We start from the raw sequence: 14548 nt of genomic DNA on the forward strand, positions 1-14548 counted from the left end.
GTTCTAAGACATTGAAGTTCTTTATTTGTAATAAATCTCTTCTCTAATATTAAAGAAGTTTTGCATTTCGAATGTTTGTTTTTTTTTCCCAATATATAATTTCATTAATTACTAATAAATATTTTTTCAATATATATAGAGTATTTTCAAATTTACTCATGTCGAGCATTCTACGTAAATGAATTAGATATATATTCGTTTGAAAAGTAAAATATGTATATTGATTATAACTGTAAGTGTGAATCTACTAATCTGAAAGGAAGGAATTAACAACTAAGTAAAGTAAAACTTTTATGATAACAAAAATATATAGTCCGATTTAGTAGCCTTTGCAATACCGAGATGTTTTATAGGTAGATACCGATCTACCTGAGTCAATCCGCAGGGCATTGCTGGTAATTAAATAAAACAAACTTTTATCATTATTTATTTATTAATTCACATTTAAATACTTCATTTTATTTTATATATTTATAAGAACACAATTTTATAAATTTCTATTAAACGCCTGTATTTATCTCTGTATAAATTATTTTTACATTATATTATTTGTATAATTTATAAGTTGATATTATTATATTTATACACAACATTACCGTGTTGATCTTAATTATTTAGTTGACATTTAGGATTCATAGAATTCAACGAAGAATATGAACGTAAAACACATTAGTCGGAGGAAAAATTAAGATTTGTATGAATTTATTAATAATATAACCATGAAACTTACGCCAGTTAAAATTAATGAAATCAGTCTTGACAGATAATAATGGATGGAAAATCTTATATTTAAGTGCATTAATAATGACTAAACTAGTTCTAAAAGTGCTTTAAGTACACAATGCAAACCATGCTAACATTAAATTTTCTTAGGCAATTTTGCACTTATAATTTAAATTACAACACTGTAATATTTGACACTTAGCGCAAACTATAATGTATCCAATACGTTGCTTTATATAGGAGATACAAAAAGTCTCGCCTTTGGATCTCTCCCTACGAAACACGCATTGTCGAAGCAAGACTAAACGTTTAGTATTGAGTTACTGGTGTGTATATCCTTCTGTGAACTAGCGAGCTGTGGAAGCGGCCAAAGTTCATTAACACCCTACTCTGAGGCCGGAAACGCCAAAATTGATGACGCGGTCCATAAGCTAATAGGCAAGTAATTATCAATATATAAGAAGAGGATTTATGCTTCTATTTATGAAGTGATGTAACAAAATCTTCGCACAATACCGCTACAATACAATTGTATAATTGTATTTTTTTTGTAATCACAAATGAACAACTTCAATTGAGAACAATTTTTAATGAACCATAAATTACATAGTTACGTCGAAATAGGTTCAAAGCCGCATTAATTGAGCGTTTATAAACTATATAACCTATTTTATACTAAACTATCTTTATAATTACTTTATGTTTGGTGTTTGTGTTTCATTATGTCAAAAAATACTTTGGCACTATGAATGTCTATACTAAAAATAATGTGTTTAGAATTTGAGCTTTCTCATAAGTTTACAATATTACGCTTAAGATTATACATTAATACATTGACATATTACGAATCGTTATCTTTACTTACATTACATATATATACCACTTAAGTGAAATGAAACTGACACAATGTTATACTCAAAATAAATAGATAATTATACGACCTATTTTGATAGAATATACTACACTATAAATGTATAGTTTTATCCACTTAGCTATACATTAAGGTGTTCAATTTTAAAATTTAAAAAAGACGTAGAGTGGATGACGGCAATAAAATTATGCACGAGTTGTGGATGTGAACATATTTACATTTCTGAGGCAAAAGATTTTAATTTCATTAAAATTTCACCTCTAAATTCAGTTTCATATATTTCATGAAAAATATTTTTCTTTTGGGTTTTGTTAAAAGTTCTTCACTTAGTTTTAATGGTAATGATCGATTATGACAGCTTAGTTATTTAATATACACTTATGTTAACTACGAGTATAAGCAATTTATATTATAGTACTTATTAGGGTTAAATGTAAAATGAGATAGAAAATAAATTGAAATATTGACAAAGCTTATTTAAAATAAACTATTATTTTTCGAAAATTAAATTAGACTATTTAAAACTTCAAATGTAAGGTTACTTATAACTAAGACAGTTCTTTAGTTTTCTAACACACATGAGTTTTGATTATTTAAAAACCACTCCCACTTACAATGCATGCTATTATTAGTTCGAGAAGCTCCATAGGTGAGGAGCCAGTATTTACTCTACAACACAGGTGTAACCTAACCGTACACTAGAGCACACACTACAAGTGCAGTCCAGCGACACGCCGTGAAGGGTTGGTGCTCAAATCGCGGGCAGGAGGGGACTCGGCGAACGAGGTCGCCGCACACTGCTCCACTCCATCATATCCTCGTCTCCCTGTACACGTGCACTCGACATACTCTCAGCATCACACTCCTCAACTTCCCAACTCTGAGATCGAGATGTGATCATTAACTAGGACGGGGCACTACCGGGTGATCTAAGACTAGGACTGGACACTATTTGCGGATAATTGTTGGAAAGGTACCCTTGGAATAGAACCTATCAAATATCTGGAAAGCACGAAGCGCGAAGAAACTTTGAAAGATTCATGCAGCACCGGAGCTAGAAGCATACTGCATAGGATACGGACGAGGACAAAAGCGAAGGAAGACAGAAGATGCCCAGAATCACAATTAGTTCAAACAGATTTAGCCCTTATTTCGTTGTGATTTGGAAGCTGAGGAGTGTTGCCAACATTTAAACGAAACCTGAATATTGAGCCAAAATTAAGAAAATTATTTATATGAAGAACTTATTACGAGTGGCAGAATTAGGGTCTATCGGAAGGCCAAACACTATGGGGTGAAAGCATAACATGGTCATCTAAGAACTAAAATGATAAATGAACATCTATGAACGTTTGGAAGATGGAACAAGTGGAATAAGAGATGTACTCTTCTCTTGAAGCAGCATGCCAATCGGAATAGGGGTAGAAGAACTTGACTTGATGACTTAAATTATTAGTAAGTATAAATGAAATTTAACGTCTCAAAGTCCAGGCGTTCCAACTACAGGGTAGATGCAGGATGGTGCGATAAACCACGTATGAGGTGAACACTTACATATAAGAAGTAATTACCATCATCGTGTGTGGCGCGTTGTGCGGCGCAGGGGGCGCAGGTGGTGCCATAGGGGGCGGCGGAGCAGGCGGCGGTTCCGGTGATGCAGCTGCAGGTGAGAAAGATGAGGGAGCTAGTGGTGATTGAGCTGAAAGAAGGCATCATGTTGTAATGGTGTCGATAAAATTAAAAATCATTACGGTTCATTCAGTCTAGTTTAATTACGTTTAATTACGAAATTCAGTATCTGTAATATACAGGCGGACCACTTTTGAATAACACGCTATTTGTAAAATGCATATATTAACGCTTAGAAGGCACTTTAAAGGAATTTTATTTTTATATTTCTCAAGTATTAGGCTCGTATTTCCATAACTAATAATAGAATAGAGATTTTATATGAGAGTTTTTAGTGAGATTTTATACACAAACATATTATAGTAGCCAGTAGTATACAAATATTCAAGTGGCGTTATATCCATCTATTTGTATTATCTTACTATCATTTCTGTATTTGTTTTGTAGTCGTTTTCTTTTCTTATAATAAGCATGTAGGTGAGCCTTCTGACACAACACTTTTTTGGGTTAAACCGGCATGCTGTAGCCGTTTTATCACGATGCTTTCCTTCACGTACGGTGAGTGTGAATGTTAAATACGCACATACAGAGAAGGTCCATTGGTGCAGATGAGAACCGCACGCTGATTCACTAGGCCAACACTGCCCAATGAATGGTTAAACAAATAATAAATAAACAGACTCAGACGTCACCAGGTAACAGTTTATACGGAAATTCTTAGGAAAAAATACCGTGTAATTCCAAAGATTCCCATTTAAATAAAATTCTTACCAGCTGCTGTTAATGCGAGGACAAATTGGCTCCAATGCACGCAACAGCCACAGCAGAGCTGCAACGCAGCGCGCCGCAAAGCTCGATGCAAAGCAATAAAGAGGAGAGGGTTTACCGCCGCATGGACATACGAAATGTGTAGTGTTATTTGGAAATATAACTGGAAAAAATAGTATGTCTATTGTTAGTATTATTATTTTTACGGGCTATACATAGTGGGTGGATAGATATCCCCTTTTTGCTGGTTGATTTCTATAAGAAACAATCCCCCCCGAATGCGACAACATACAATTGATAGGAAGCGGGAGAACTTTAGCTTTATTTAGCAGAAGTAACAATTAATAATAATAATAATTTATAGTTCTTCTCTCACATATACACATAAGGTTATTATGATTAAACTAAGATGATAACATTTGTTGTGTATGTGAGAGACTGGTCTCTGTATCAGGAGACCTGAGTACCAGTTAGCCAGCCTCCACCACCGGACCGGAACACGTACAATCAGGTCATTGTCATAAGATACAATAGAAGGAAATAAGTAAGTGCCAAAAGAAAACATTGAAAACGGAGTCGTAAAAGTAAATTTGGTGTGTGTTTGTGTCTGTGTGTGTGTGTGCGCACGTGTGCGTGTGTGTGCGCACGTGTGCGTGTGTGTGTGCGTGTGGGCGCGTGTGTGTGTGTATGTGTGTGGACGAGTGGGTGTGTTACAGAGTAACAGTTATTAAATCTTCTGTTTCATCATTACTCAACGTCTTCAGCCAATTAGTCACCGTTTTTTTACATTCATATTTAGATAGTGGGTAAATATGTATATATTTTTTTTCATTTAATTTATTATGTAGGTAAAAGCCTAGGAATTGTATTGTTTAATAAAATATGAAGATGTTTTTCCAATGTTTCCGCTTTTAGCTAAGTACAATACAAGTTATGTAGATGTATGTACCAAAGAGGATGTGAAGAAATATTTTATGAAGCGGGAAAACTTTGGCTCTATTTAGCATTAGTAACAATTTTATTGTTTTTTAAAATATTAAGTTGTATGTTTAGTTCGTATATTTTATTTAATATGTTATCTGTGGACTTTGTACACTGTCTAAATGTTTTCTTCCTTTCGGAGCTAAATTATTGTATTAACTTGAAGTAGATTCATTCTTCGCTCACATTATATTAAGATATAGTCGGGTTTTTCTTGTTCTTCTCAAGACGGGCGCAGTTCCGAATGTAAATTGAGGCTTAAGTGACTTCATGAGTGGCCTATTGAGACTTATTGAACGACTTCGTGACTGAATAATTTCTACGTAAACATATCGTAAATGAATAATCAAATTATTAACAACACGTTGTTGGTTACAGGCTTTATTAGCTGTGTTCAAGAGCGATTCTGAGTCTTTGGAATGGAATTTAATTATTATCAAATGATATATTAATACTATTTCGTACCTAATATAAATAATGAAACATATAGATATGAATTACACACCAGCCCGCCACAAGCAATGACATTTAATCGAGCATGATGATCCTTGAAATGTGAAATTGGCTACACAATAAAATATTAATAATTATTATACTGAAATAATTTGATACCATATTCCCACTTTACATTAAAACATTCGTGGATGTTGACGGTCGCCCCAGAGTCTAGAAATGCAGCCCAGAGATTTAGTCGCGTTACCTCATTATACTTGAGCAATACATATCCAAGCACTAGAATCTTTTAAATATTCATTTATATTATAATAGGCAGTATTATATATAGCAGTATATTATGTATAGCAGTTTTACTTTAATCTACGATTTCAATTTATTAATTGACAACACTAGTAGTAGGGATTTTGTTGAAAATTGTTATTGAAGTTGTGATATTAAGAGACAGGTGAGCACTTTAGTTAAACTGTACAATTACACTGATAATTGTAGTGATGTAAATATAAGTGTACTTATTATATAAAATAATTGTAATACCAGTGAATTTCAAAAAAAAAAATGAATAATAACTCTTTTTCTAATACTTGGGTATGGATGTGGTATTTATTTTTCTAAGTTATTCAAACTCAGTTTTTGATTGTATTTTTCAATACACGTGGGTGTGATTATGGTATTTATTTTATTCAAGTCTATGATAATAAAAGCCATTTGTTAAACTTTATCTAATTTAACGAATTAAAGTTGCATATAGTATATCATTACCATATCAGTAACGTTTTACGTCTTACGTGTGTACACTAGTACGTGTACACATTTTTATAACGTAAATCTGTGTAATAGCACTTCGGTTACTCTTTTTCAGAGCAAAAACTATTAATTTATACCGTGCTACTTTACCTGCACTATAAAAATGTCATCGTAAAACTGCAAATACTGTTACACAGCAATCTAAATTGCGATATTGGAAACTGTCGAAAATGTGTGATGATTTTTAGTTTACAATTTAACGCGTTATGTTTTTATCTAAAATAAACTACAAAACTTCGATTTTATTCTACCTTGCATCGTTTAGTTTTTTCTAAACGGACATTTGAGTATTTCGGCCTTACAATGTGAAGAGGCGATGAGAACTTGGAGAAGCTAATCGAGGTTGCTAATAAAGAAGGCAAAAGATCACGTGGCCTTTCACCAACCCTATGAACCGATCTGTACACTGTTATAAGAGAGGCGCTGGGTAGAAACCTTGCTGACCACGACGCTCAGACATGAGCTGCCGACTGAAGGAAGGGATTTCAGTATTTACTACTACGACTTACCTCGTACGCAACATGTGAAGTCAATGCTGGGTGGTGTAGCAAAGTTATGATAAACAGCGGGCCCCAGAAAAGCACATACGCTGCTGTGATGACCAGGAACATTCTTACTCTCCTGACTCCCTCTCTTTCTACCCTCGCGAGATAGCCTCTCAACCGTCTACCCCCTCCCAGAGGCAAGTTGGCACTGCCAGTTGGACGGCAACGGCCGTCTGCAAGGGTGCCGTCGACAGTCTAGGAGCATAATAACATTTTAATTATCTGTTCTAATATAATATTCTAGAAGATTAAGAGAAAAATATAGACACTAAAATTATTAGTCGAAAACAATTTTAAAGATTCTTAAGCACCTAATTATATAATCAGCAACATTTAACTTTGTCGCTCGCTAGAAAAATGCAAAATATATATGTTATTAAATTTAAACACGAAGCCTTTGATAGTAAATAGAATTCTAATCAACATCTAAGAAGAATTTAGAAGAAGATTTATTCGGAATTTTGAAAATGCCTTGAACTTATTCAAGAGAAATTGTATAGTTAGGATATGTGTATTTGTACTAACCAACATGACCCATTAATAATGTCTTAATTATCGCTTAAGAATAATTTTATGAGCTATTATTTATTAAGTTTTACGTTTATACGCAACACATTACTTATACAGCTTAATTGTTTTTGTATTATTTTACATTTTATTTTTTATTGCATATTAAAAGGAAACAGTAGGACGATTCACTTATGACACATTAAGGAAATGTTGGAGAACTGCAGAAATACGTTTCTTTAGCAAACGATAATAACAACTGGGTTTGCATCATTAGAATCGCCTCACTGAAGTCAAAATAATTAAAATCACGTCTAATTTATGTTTTTATGTTACCAGCTTTTGGGCTTTATACATTTTACAAAGCTTATTAATGTTTTTTATTCATGCACTTTGCGTACGAATTCTACGAAGCTCACAGCCATATCGTATCTATGTTTACCGACGTGTTAATCACCTAATTTCAATCCCAATTTTTGAGGTGCGTGTTGTACTAATAAACATTTAATTCTCTTGAGAATACATAGAAATATACTTTTATATATATAAAAAAGGAAATGGTTGCTATAACCATTAGCTTCCTTATATTTATTTTTTCGAAAATTATAAACCAGTGAAGTTTCACAATGAATAATAATAGTTACTGACACTGACGTGCGTGGTCACAATAAAAATTAAAAATTATGTAAATAATTGTAAGTTTTTAATAATAATACATAGCTTCAATTCGTTCAGAAAGTGTTTTTCTTAATGTGTGAAAGCTATGTTAACAAAAGGCAATACTATAATAATAGTTGTTCAAAATTTAAAATTGCGGACCATTAATACATCGGTAAACTGTTATCTAGGGTACATGCAATAGTTACCCTGGGTCCTACGCTGTTTGGTAGCGAATCCATCCGCCGATTGTCCCCTGCCATACTGACCAGTGTGGTCACTAATCCTGCTACACGTACTGCCTCTACGTTAGCCTGCATGCGTTAAGATTTAAATTATTACCTCCAGCTTTTTAAAATACGTATATATTTAGCAGTAATCGCACAAAACAAAAACAAGACTGGAGGCTAAATTTAAATCTTATAAAATTGATTATATTTTGTATTAGATCGCGTATTTGATAATTCAAACAACACTATGCATTCTTCAGCCTTAAAAGCAATGGGTGACGTGGACTTACGTTAGTTCAATCAACTGTAAATAAACTATTTTACATTTTCCACCATACCAAACAGGCTGTGAGGATATATATATTATATATTTTAGAAGCGGGAAGACTTTTACTATAGTAACAATTTTTAAGTATAGTAAATGTCGTTTGTTTAATGTTTAGTTTTCTTTTTTTTATCTGCTATCTAGCAGATTCGACAGTCGTTGTCCTGTCAAATCAAATACCAATTTTCAAACTTAACAAACATATAATTGTAAATAATCTGAACTATTCTCGAACACAATTAAATACTCATCACAATCGATCCACTCATTTATTGCCTTACGGCTTTGTCGGGAAAGTTTCGATCATCTTGGTCGTGGCATTGTTAATGTTAATGTCGGATCGATAAGCTAATAGACACTCGTAATAAACACATCAACTTCAAAGTTTTTCTGCTTGTTGCGTTTTGTTATACGACGTTTCATGTCACGTCCCACGCTATCAGGATAAAAACAATTTGTCCGTCTTCTGGTTCTAAGCTCCTCACCAAACTGAAGGCAAATTAATTTAGCTCTTCTCTATAATAGTGTGACTTATACGACTTTATTTATATATAAAGATGTACTTAATTGACTTATGTTTTCTGTTTCTGTATATATATTTTTTTTAAATCTGTTTTGGGTTTGTATATTGTCTTAGTGTATGGTTTTATAATATAAGTGTAGCTGTATGATTACTTATTAATAAATAATTAATTTTGATTGTCTCCTAGGAAAATATTGGTGTTTTAGAGTACTGAATACTTTAATTGACTGAAATAACTGTCAGTGTGGTGGGCTTTTATACTATTTATTAAAATTAATGGTTTGACACGTATTCTTCTTAATACAATATATTTTATAAAAGAGTATTAAAAACTGAATTCTAATTAAGTATGTCATAAGCCTAGTTGTAAAATTCGTTTATTTTTCAATCCTAGTTATTTTATTTCGCGGGATTTATAAAATGTACCAAAGGTAAAATACGAATGTATTGTCACAACGCCGTGTGACTATATAACAAAGTGACATTAATCGAAAACTATTGGCAGATCCGCTCTGCGAGCCAAAAATTAAATCACGTTGTTCTCGTAAATATTTCTTGCTTCGTTCAATAAATCCGGTATTTACACAATCGTGAGCAAAGGCAAATTCTGGCAAGTTGATTGAACTATTCACTTATAAAACTTAGCATTTATACAAGTATTTTAATTGAAATAAAATAACTCCAGGTTTGGCTTAGGCTTATCACTCGCCACGCAGGAGATATGATGGTGCACGGTTGTGCGCAGAAAAACGAGTGCACACTATTCCATAACTCTCATACTACGATGAGACGGATGTCCAACACGACCGCAGTATCACAAGACCAAAACCCACACCCTTACGTCATTAAAGGATCTTCAACATCCAAGCTAGAAATTTACCTTACAAAAGTCTAAATTTATTTTTGGTCCCAACCGGGAATCGAACCGTATACCTCATGATCTGCAGTCAAACATGCTAGCTACTAAACCAATGAGGCAGTTATATAATTAATACACACAATCATAATGAAATAGCCTTACCTTAGTCAGATCTCGGTGTAATTTCTTTAAGTGGAAAAGTGTTAGTCCTACGCACACAGCGTTGACTCCAATCCATAGAGCATTAAGTACGTAATGCCTGAAGGGTCCTCTTACTAAGGGGCACGATGGGGACGGCCCATACGATCCATAGGACCCAGCACTGGCAGCTAAAGCCCCGGATAAAAATGTTGGCCCCAGGTTTATGGTAATTGATGCGAACCATATCATAAATGTACCGAAGAGAACGCACTGGAAACGATAACACTTCTTTAATATTATTCCTCTGTCAAAAACATTTCTTGTAGATATATTTACTATTGGATATTAAAAATACGACGTTAAAATATCTAAAAAATCACAGCCGAACGGAAAATACAAAATATTCAAATATTCGTAAGACAAAATTGTAGACTCGTGCGACGCTCATGAATTCTAGGCACGAATTCTAGTTATTTAAGTGTAGAAGAGAAATTGTTATTATGACAACATTTTGTCAACAATAATGTATAAATACAAAGCTAGCAAAGAATATGGTATTGAAGATTTTAATATAAATAGTTCATATAAATGAAATAATATATTAGATCGGTTTAAAGTTTTCTGAACTAATTATATTTCTTTTAAAACTGCAAATAGTTTCATTTAAAACTTATAGCCAGAAAATTCTTCGTCTGTACTTATGACTGTAAAATTTTGACGTAAAAAAACATAACGTATGTGCTATAGATAATGTCTGAAGATGTTGAGAATCAAAGCAGCTAATTCCAGGTCAAACTCACCATCAAGATTGAACCATTTCCCTAATTTCATGGTTAATACTTCTGTAAATATCTTTCTAACCTGCGGACTATCCATGAGCAATGGGGCGGAAAGATCTGCTTGCTCCTCCTCATTTTCAGGAAATATAGGACTGTCGTTAAGTACCGTTGTCAGCATATTCACCGTTGATACTGTGACCTGTTCAAAACAGAAAATGAAAATAGAGTTTTAAGATAATTTACTGAAACATCTATACACTCCATGGAAAATCGCAATAAATCTTGAAGCTGAGTCCAACGGACGGCCTAGAAAACCTCTGCTAAAAGACTGCTAAGAGAGCACAGAGTAGTGTAAAAATACAAACATAAGTAAATGTAATAAATAAAGATATTACAGACATAAAATAATATAAATACGACTTCTACAATAATCACAAATTATCACCTAATTTAAGCATATGAAAAAACAAGGTGTGATATTAAAAAAAGTAACATCACAGTGGTTTTACAGCTGTGATGAAAGGGCCGGGTGACTGATCCGCAAACAAAAGAAGCACGGGTGCCTTAAAAATAATGTTTTTGACAAATTCATTGAAAGTTTAAGTTTTTGTTGATACGCTAATTAAACTCAATTAGTTCTCAAGTATTACGCAAGCTAGTTTAACATTTGTGAATGCTGATCGTAATTGGGAGCATTTTTACACTTTATTTATATTTAATTTGTGTATTTATACTGTTATTTACAACGAAATAATATTTATTTTTATAAAATAAAATTTTGAAAAAAAAAACACCGCGCTTTTTCAATATCCCGCCAAGAATCACAAATTTTCAATCCATAGATAACATTACGTTTACATGCTAGTTGCGTTTTGTTATACCATATTAACAAGTAAACGCTAGACTGATGTTTTGACTAATACATTTTTTGTTTATCTCCTGGTTCTAAACAATCTTCTCCCCACCAATTTTCAGCCAAATCGGTTTAGCAGGTCTTGAGTTATAAATTATAAATTTAAGTTTTTGTTAATATGCTTTAATATTGGCATTTTGTATTAAAGACAATTTAAGCTAGTTTAAAATTTGTGAATGCTGGTTGTAAGTGGAAGCACTTTCATATAAATCTTCTTCTTACATTGTGTATTTTGTAAAATTACAAGGCAGCTCTTGTGAGCTTTCTTGTCTAACTAAATAAATAAAAAGAATTACCTAAGAGAATTAGAAAATGTAATAATTTTCTAGTGACGTCTTAGTGCCGGTCGTTAAAACTGATAATTGAACTGTCCTACTGTTTTATACCCTGACTTGAAATTAGGTCAACTAAAATATCACTAGGTTCAACCCAGTCGTGGTACAACCTCATGTGTGATTAATATTCAAAACTATTAGTACAGACAGTTGAAATAAATCTAATATATTTAATTAATTATGTATACTACACTTCTTTGCACTATTCTGTGTTTTTTAAGTAATTTTTAGCACACCTGGAAGCTTAGCGATAAAGCCGCCAACTGCCCTCAGAGTATTTTTTCAGGTATTATATAATATAAATTTATAATTTAAAATAATCACATCAATGGTCGTCGATTTACGGGCACTGTAAACAATTCCTGGTGCAAATCAACTTCACAGTAAGCCCTTTAAAAATACTGTCAATGCAAACGAATCAACATTTTGGAGTTGAAGGTACATAACGATAAACTATAAAGGAAATTCAGTAGAAACTATATGTGTCTGCTTTTCCCTATAGTACTATACACAGAGATCTAAGCGATGTAACATGTTAAACGATCTGTATCGTGTTCTACATCATGAAGAACGCATGCAGCATTCATAAGCTACGTGCAGATTTTAAGTGATACCCATTGTTGAGCTGTCCTGTACTAGAGCCATTGGGTATAATATCATGTTAAAATACTTGTAAGCGAAAATAATTTAATCAAGTTTTAGATTTGGGTTACTTAACATTCTTAACAGCTCCAACCTCGTAATCCTACTGTGTTTCGGCTTTCTTTCGATATCAACATCTATGCAAAAAAAACAGTTTTGTACTGTGCAGCCTGGACTTACAACGACCACTATATAAGCCTTGACATGTTAAAGCTATCGTAGACCTTAAAAGGAGTATCCATAGTGCTAAATCACCTGCACGATGAGCACACCCCACATACACACACACTTACATAACCTCAATTTCACACCATCACACAACACAGTCGAATTATGCATTACTTATTGAAATGTATTTAATAATTTTTATTATATTTTTCCGTTGTTAAATTTTGTAACTTTTTTGTACATTTTTGTAACTTTAGTATATTTGTTTTGTGTTATATAAATTGCGTTCTATAATATTGCGAAATACAGTAAAGTCCGTCTTCTTTCAACGCCACCTCAAATAATGCAATTAAACTGAAAGGGTTTTTATGAATGTATTAAACGGGATAATATAAATGTGTTTGAAGAAAAAAGTTAATAAGTGTTAATAAATGAGAAAATTAAAATTAAAATTCCGCTCCACCAATTACCGCTATAAAATTAGACCTATAATTAAAGTTTCTCTTAAGTATTTCCACTTCAAGTCCAAATTAAACCGAGTTTAAGATCCAGCGAATCTTAAGAGAACGGTATAAAACTTTTAAAGAAATTTTCGTAATTAATAATTCAGAGTGAAACCGAAGTGAAATTCAGCTTTAAGCATTTATTGGCAAAAAATTGGTAAACAAGCGATGATACATTAAGAAAAGACTCATTGGTCATTATGCCCCTTTGGAACGTCCAAATCTGCCTGACGCATTCGATGACGAAGAAAATGCCGAATCGGTAGCCGTCGATATAGTGGAGCAGTGCACGCCTTATCTCGACCACAGCAACCCAGCCCACGTTGAACACGTGAAAGACTTGGATATCAGTTACACTAAATTGTTCTAAAGGTATTCCACGTTATTATGGTTGACTTATGGTTACCATCTGTGGGGCTGTACCATTGATAGCCACATCCAAGTAATCCAACGATTCCAAAACTCAGTGCTCAGAGGAATATTCAATTCACCCTGGTACATTCGCAATTACGACCTCCATCAGGACTTACTTATTAGTAAGTTAAGCTAGATCGTAACGATGTCTTAGTAAAGACACATACATAAGTAAAAAAAGGATGTTCGTATTTTCCAGGCCATTCTAGGCAACTTTAATAGATCCGCGATGATTTTTAGTGTATAAAATTCCGAAGGGGTCTCATACTGAAGATGAAGTTACCAGATATAGAAATATTCTAGTTGATACAGAATTATCTCTTGTAAAGATGTTGATCACGTATCAGTGTAGAAACGATAATGGCAAGATGCCAATTCACCCGCATTGCGATTCAGTCTTAGCTACAGCATCTTAGTTACGGTAAGGCTAAATTTTAACACAATATACAAGAAAATTCATAAAGTATGGAGGCAAATGGTTTCAAAATATATATTTGTCGTTATTTTACCACTGTGTTGGTACGACTTCGACTTAGAGTAAGACAGAGATGTAACGCTATATACGATCGACATAAAAACGATGAACATAATTGCCGTGACATAGGCCCAAATCCCTTTTTCCGTACGAGCCTAATGGACGCCAAAAAGAGGTAGTCATCGCTGCCCATGTAAACCCATTACAACGGATGTAGTCTGAGGAAGGATTATACTCTTTCTTTAAACAATTGGAGGTCGTATCTACCGGGAGTCGACATTACATGTTGCTATTACGCAA

At 33.3% G+C, this 14548-nt stretch overlaps 1 protein-coding gene across 1 annotated transcript in view; it reads right to left on the reverse strand.

The window, feature by feature from the left end:
- Window positions 1-685: 685 nt before the first annotated feature.
- LOC123711884 overlaps window positions 686-14548 on the reverse strand; it is a 50918-nt gene continuing 37055 nt past the window's right edge. The window contains exons 5-11 of the mRNA XM_045664732.1: window positions 10881-10997; window positions 10041-10289; window positions 8151-8255; window positions 6742-6972; window positions 3995-4154; window positions 3166-3293; window positions 686-2474 (exon numbers count right to left, since the gene is read on the reverse strand). Coding sequence (XP_045520688.1) covers window positions 2346-2474; window positions 3166-3293; window positions 3995-4154; window positions 6742-6972; window positions 8151-8255; window positions 10041-10289; window positions 10881-10997 — 1119 coding nt within the window. The 3' untranslated portion in view covers window positions 686-2345. The remainder of the gene's footprint in view (window positions 2475-3165; window positions 3294-3994; window positions 4155-6741; window positions 6973-8150; window positions 8256-10040; window positions 10290-10880; window positions 10998-14548) is intronic.

Source organism: Pieris brassicae, chromosome 7 (assembly GCF_905147105.1).
Source record: "Pieris brassicae chromosome 7, ilPieBrab1.1, whole genome shotgun sequence".
NCBI classification, from domain to species: Eukaryota; Metazoa; Arthropoda; class Insecta; order Lepidoptera; family Pieridae; genus Pieris; species Pieris brassicae.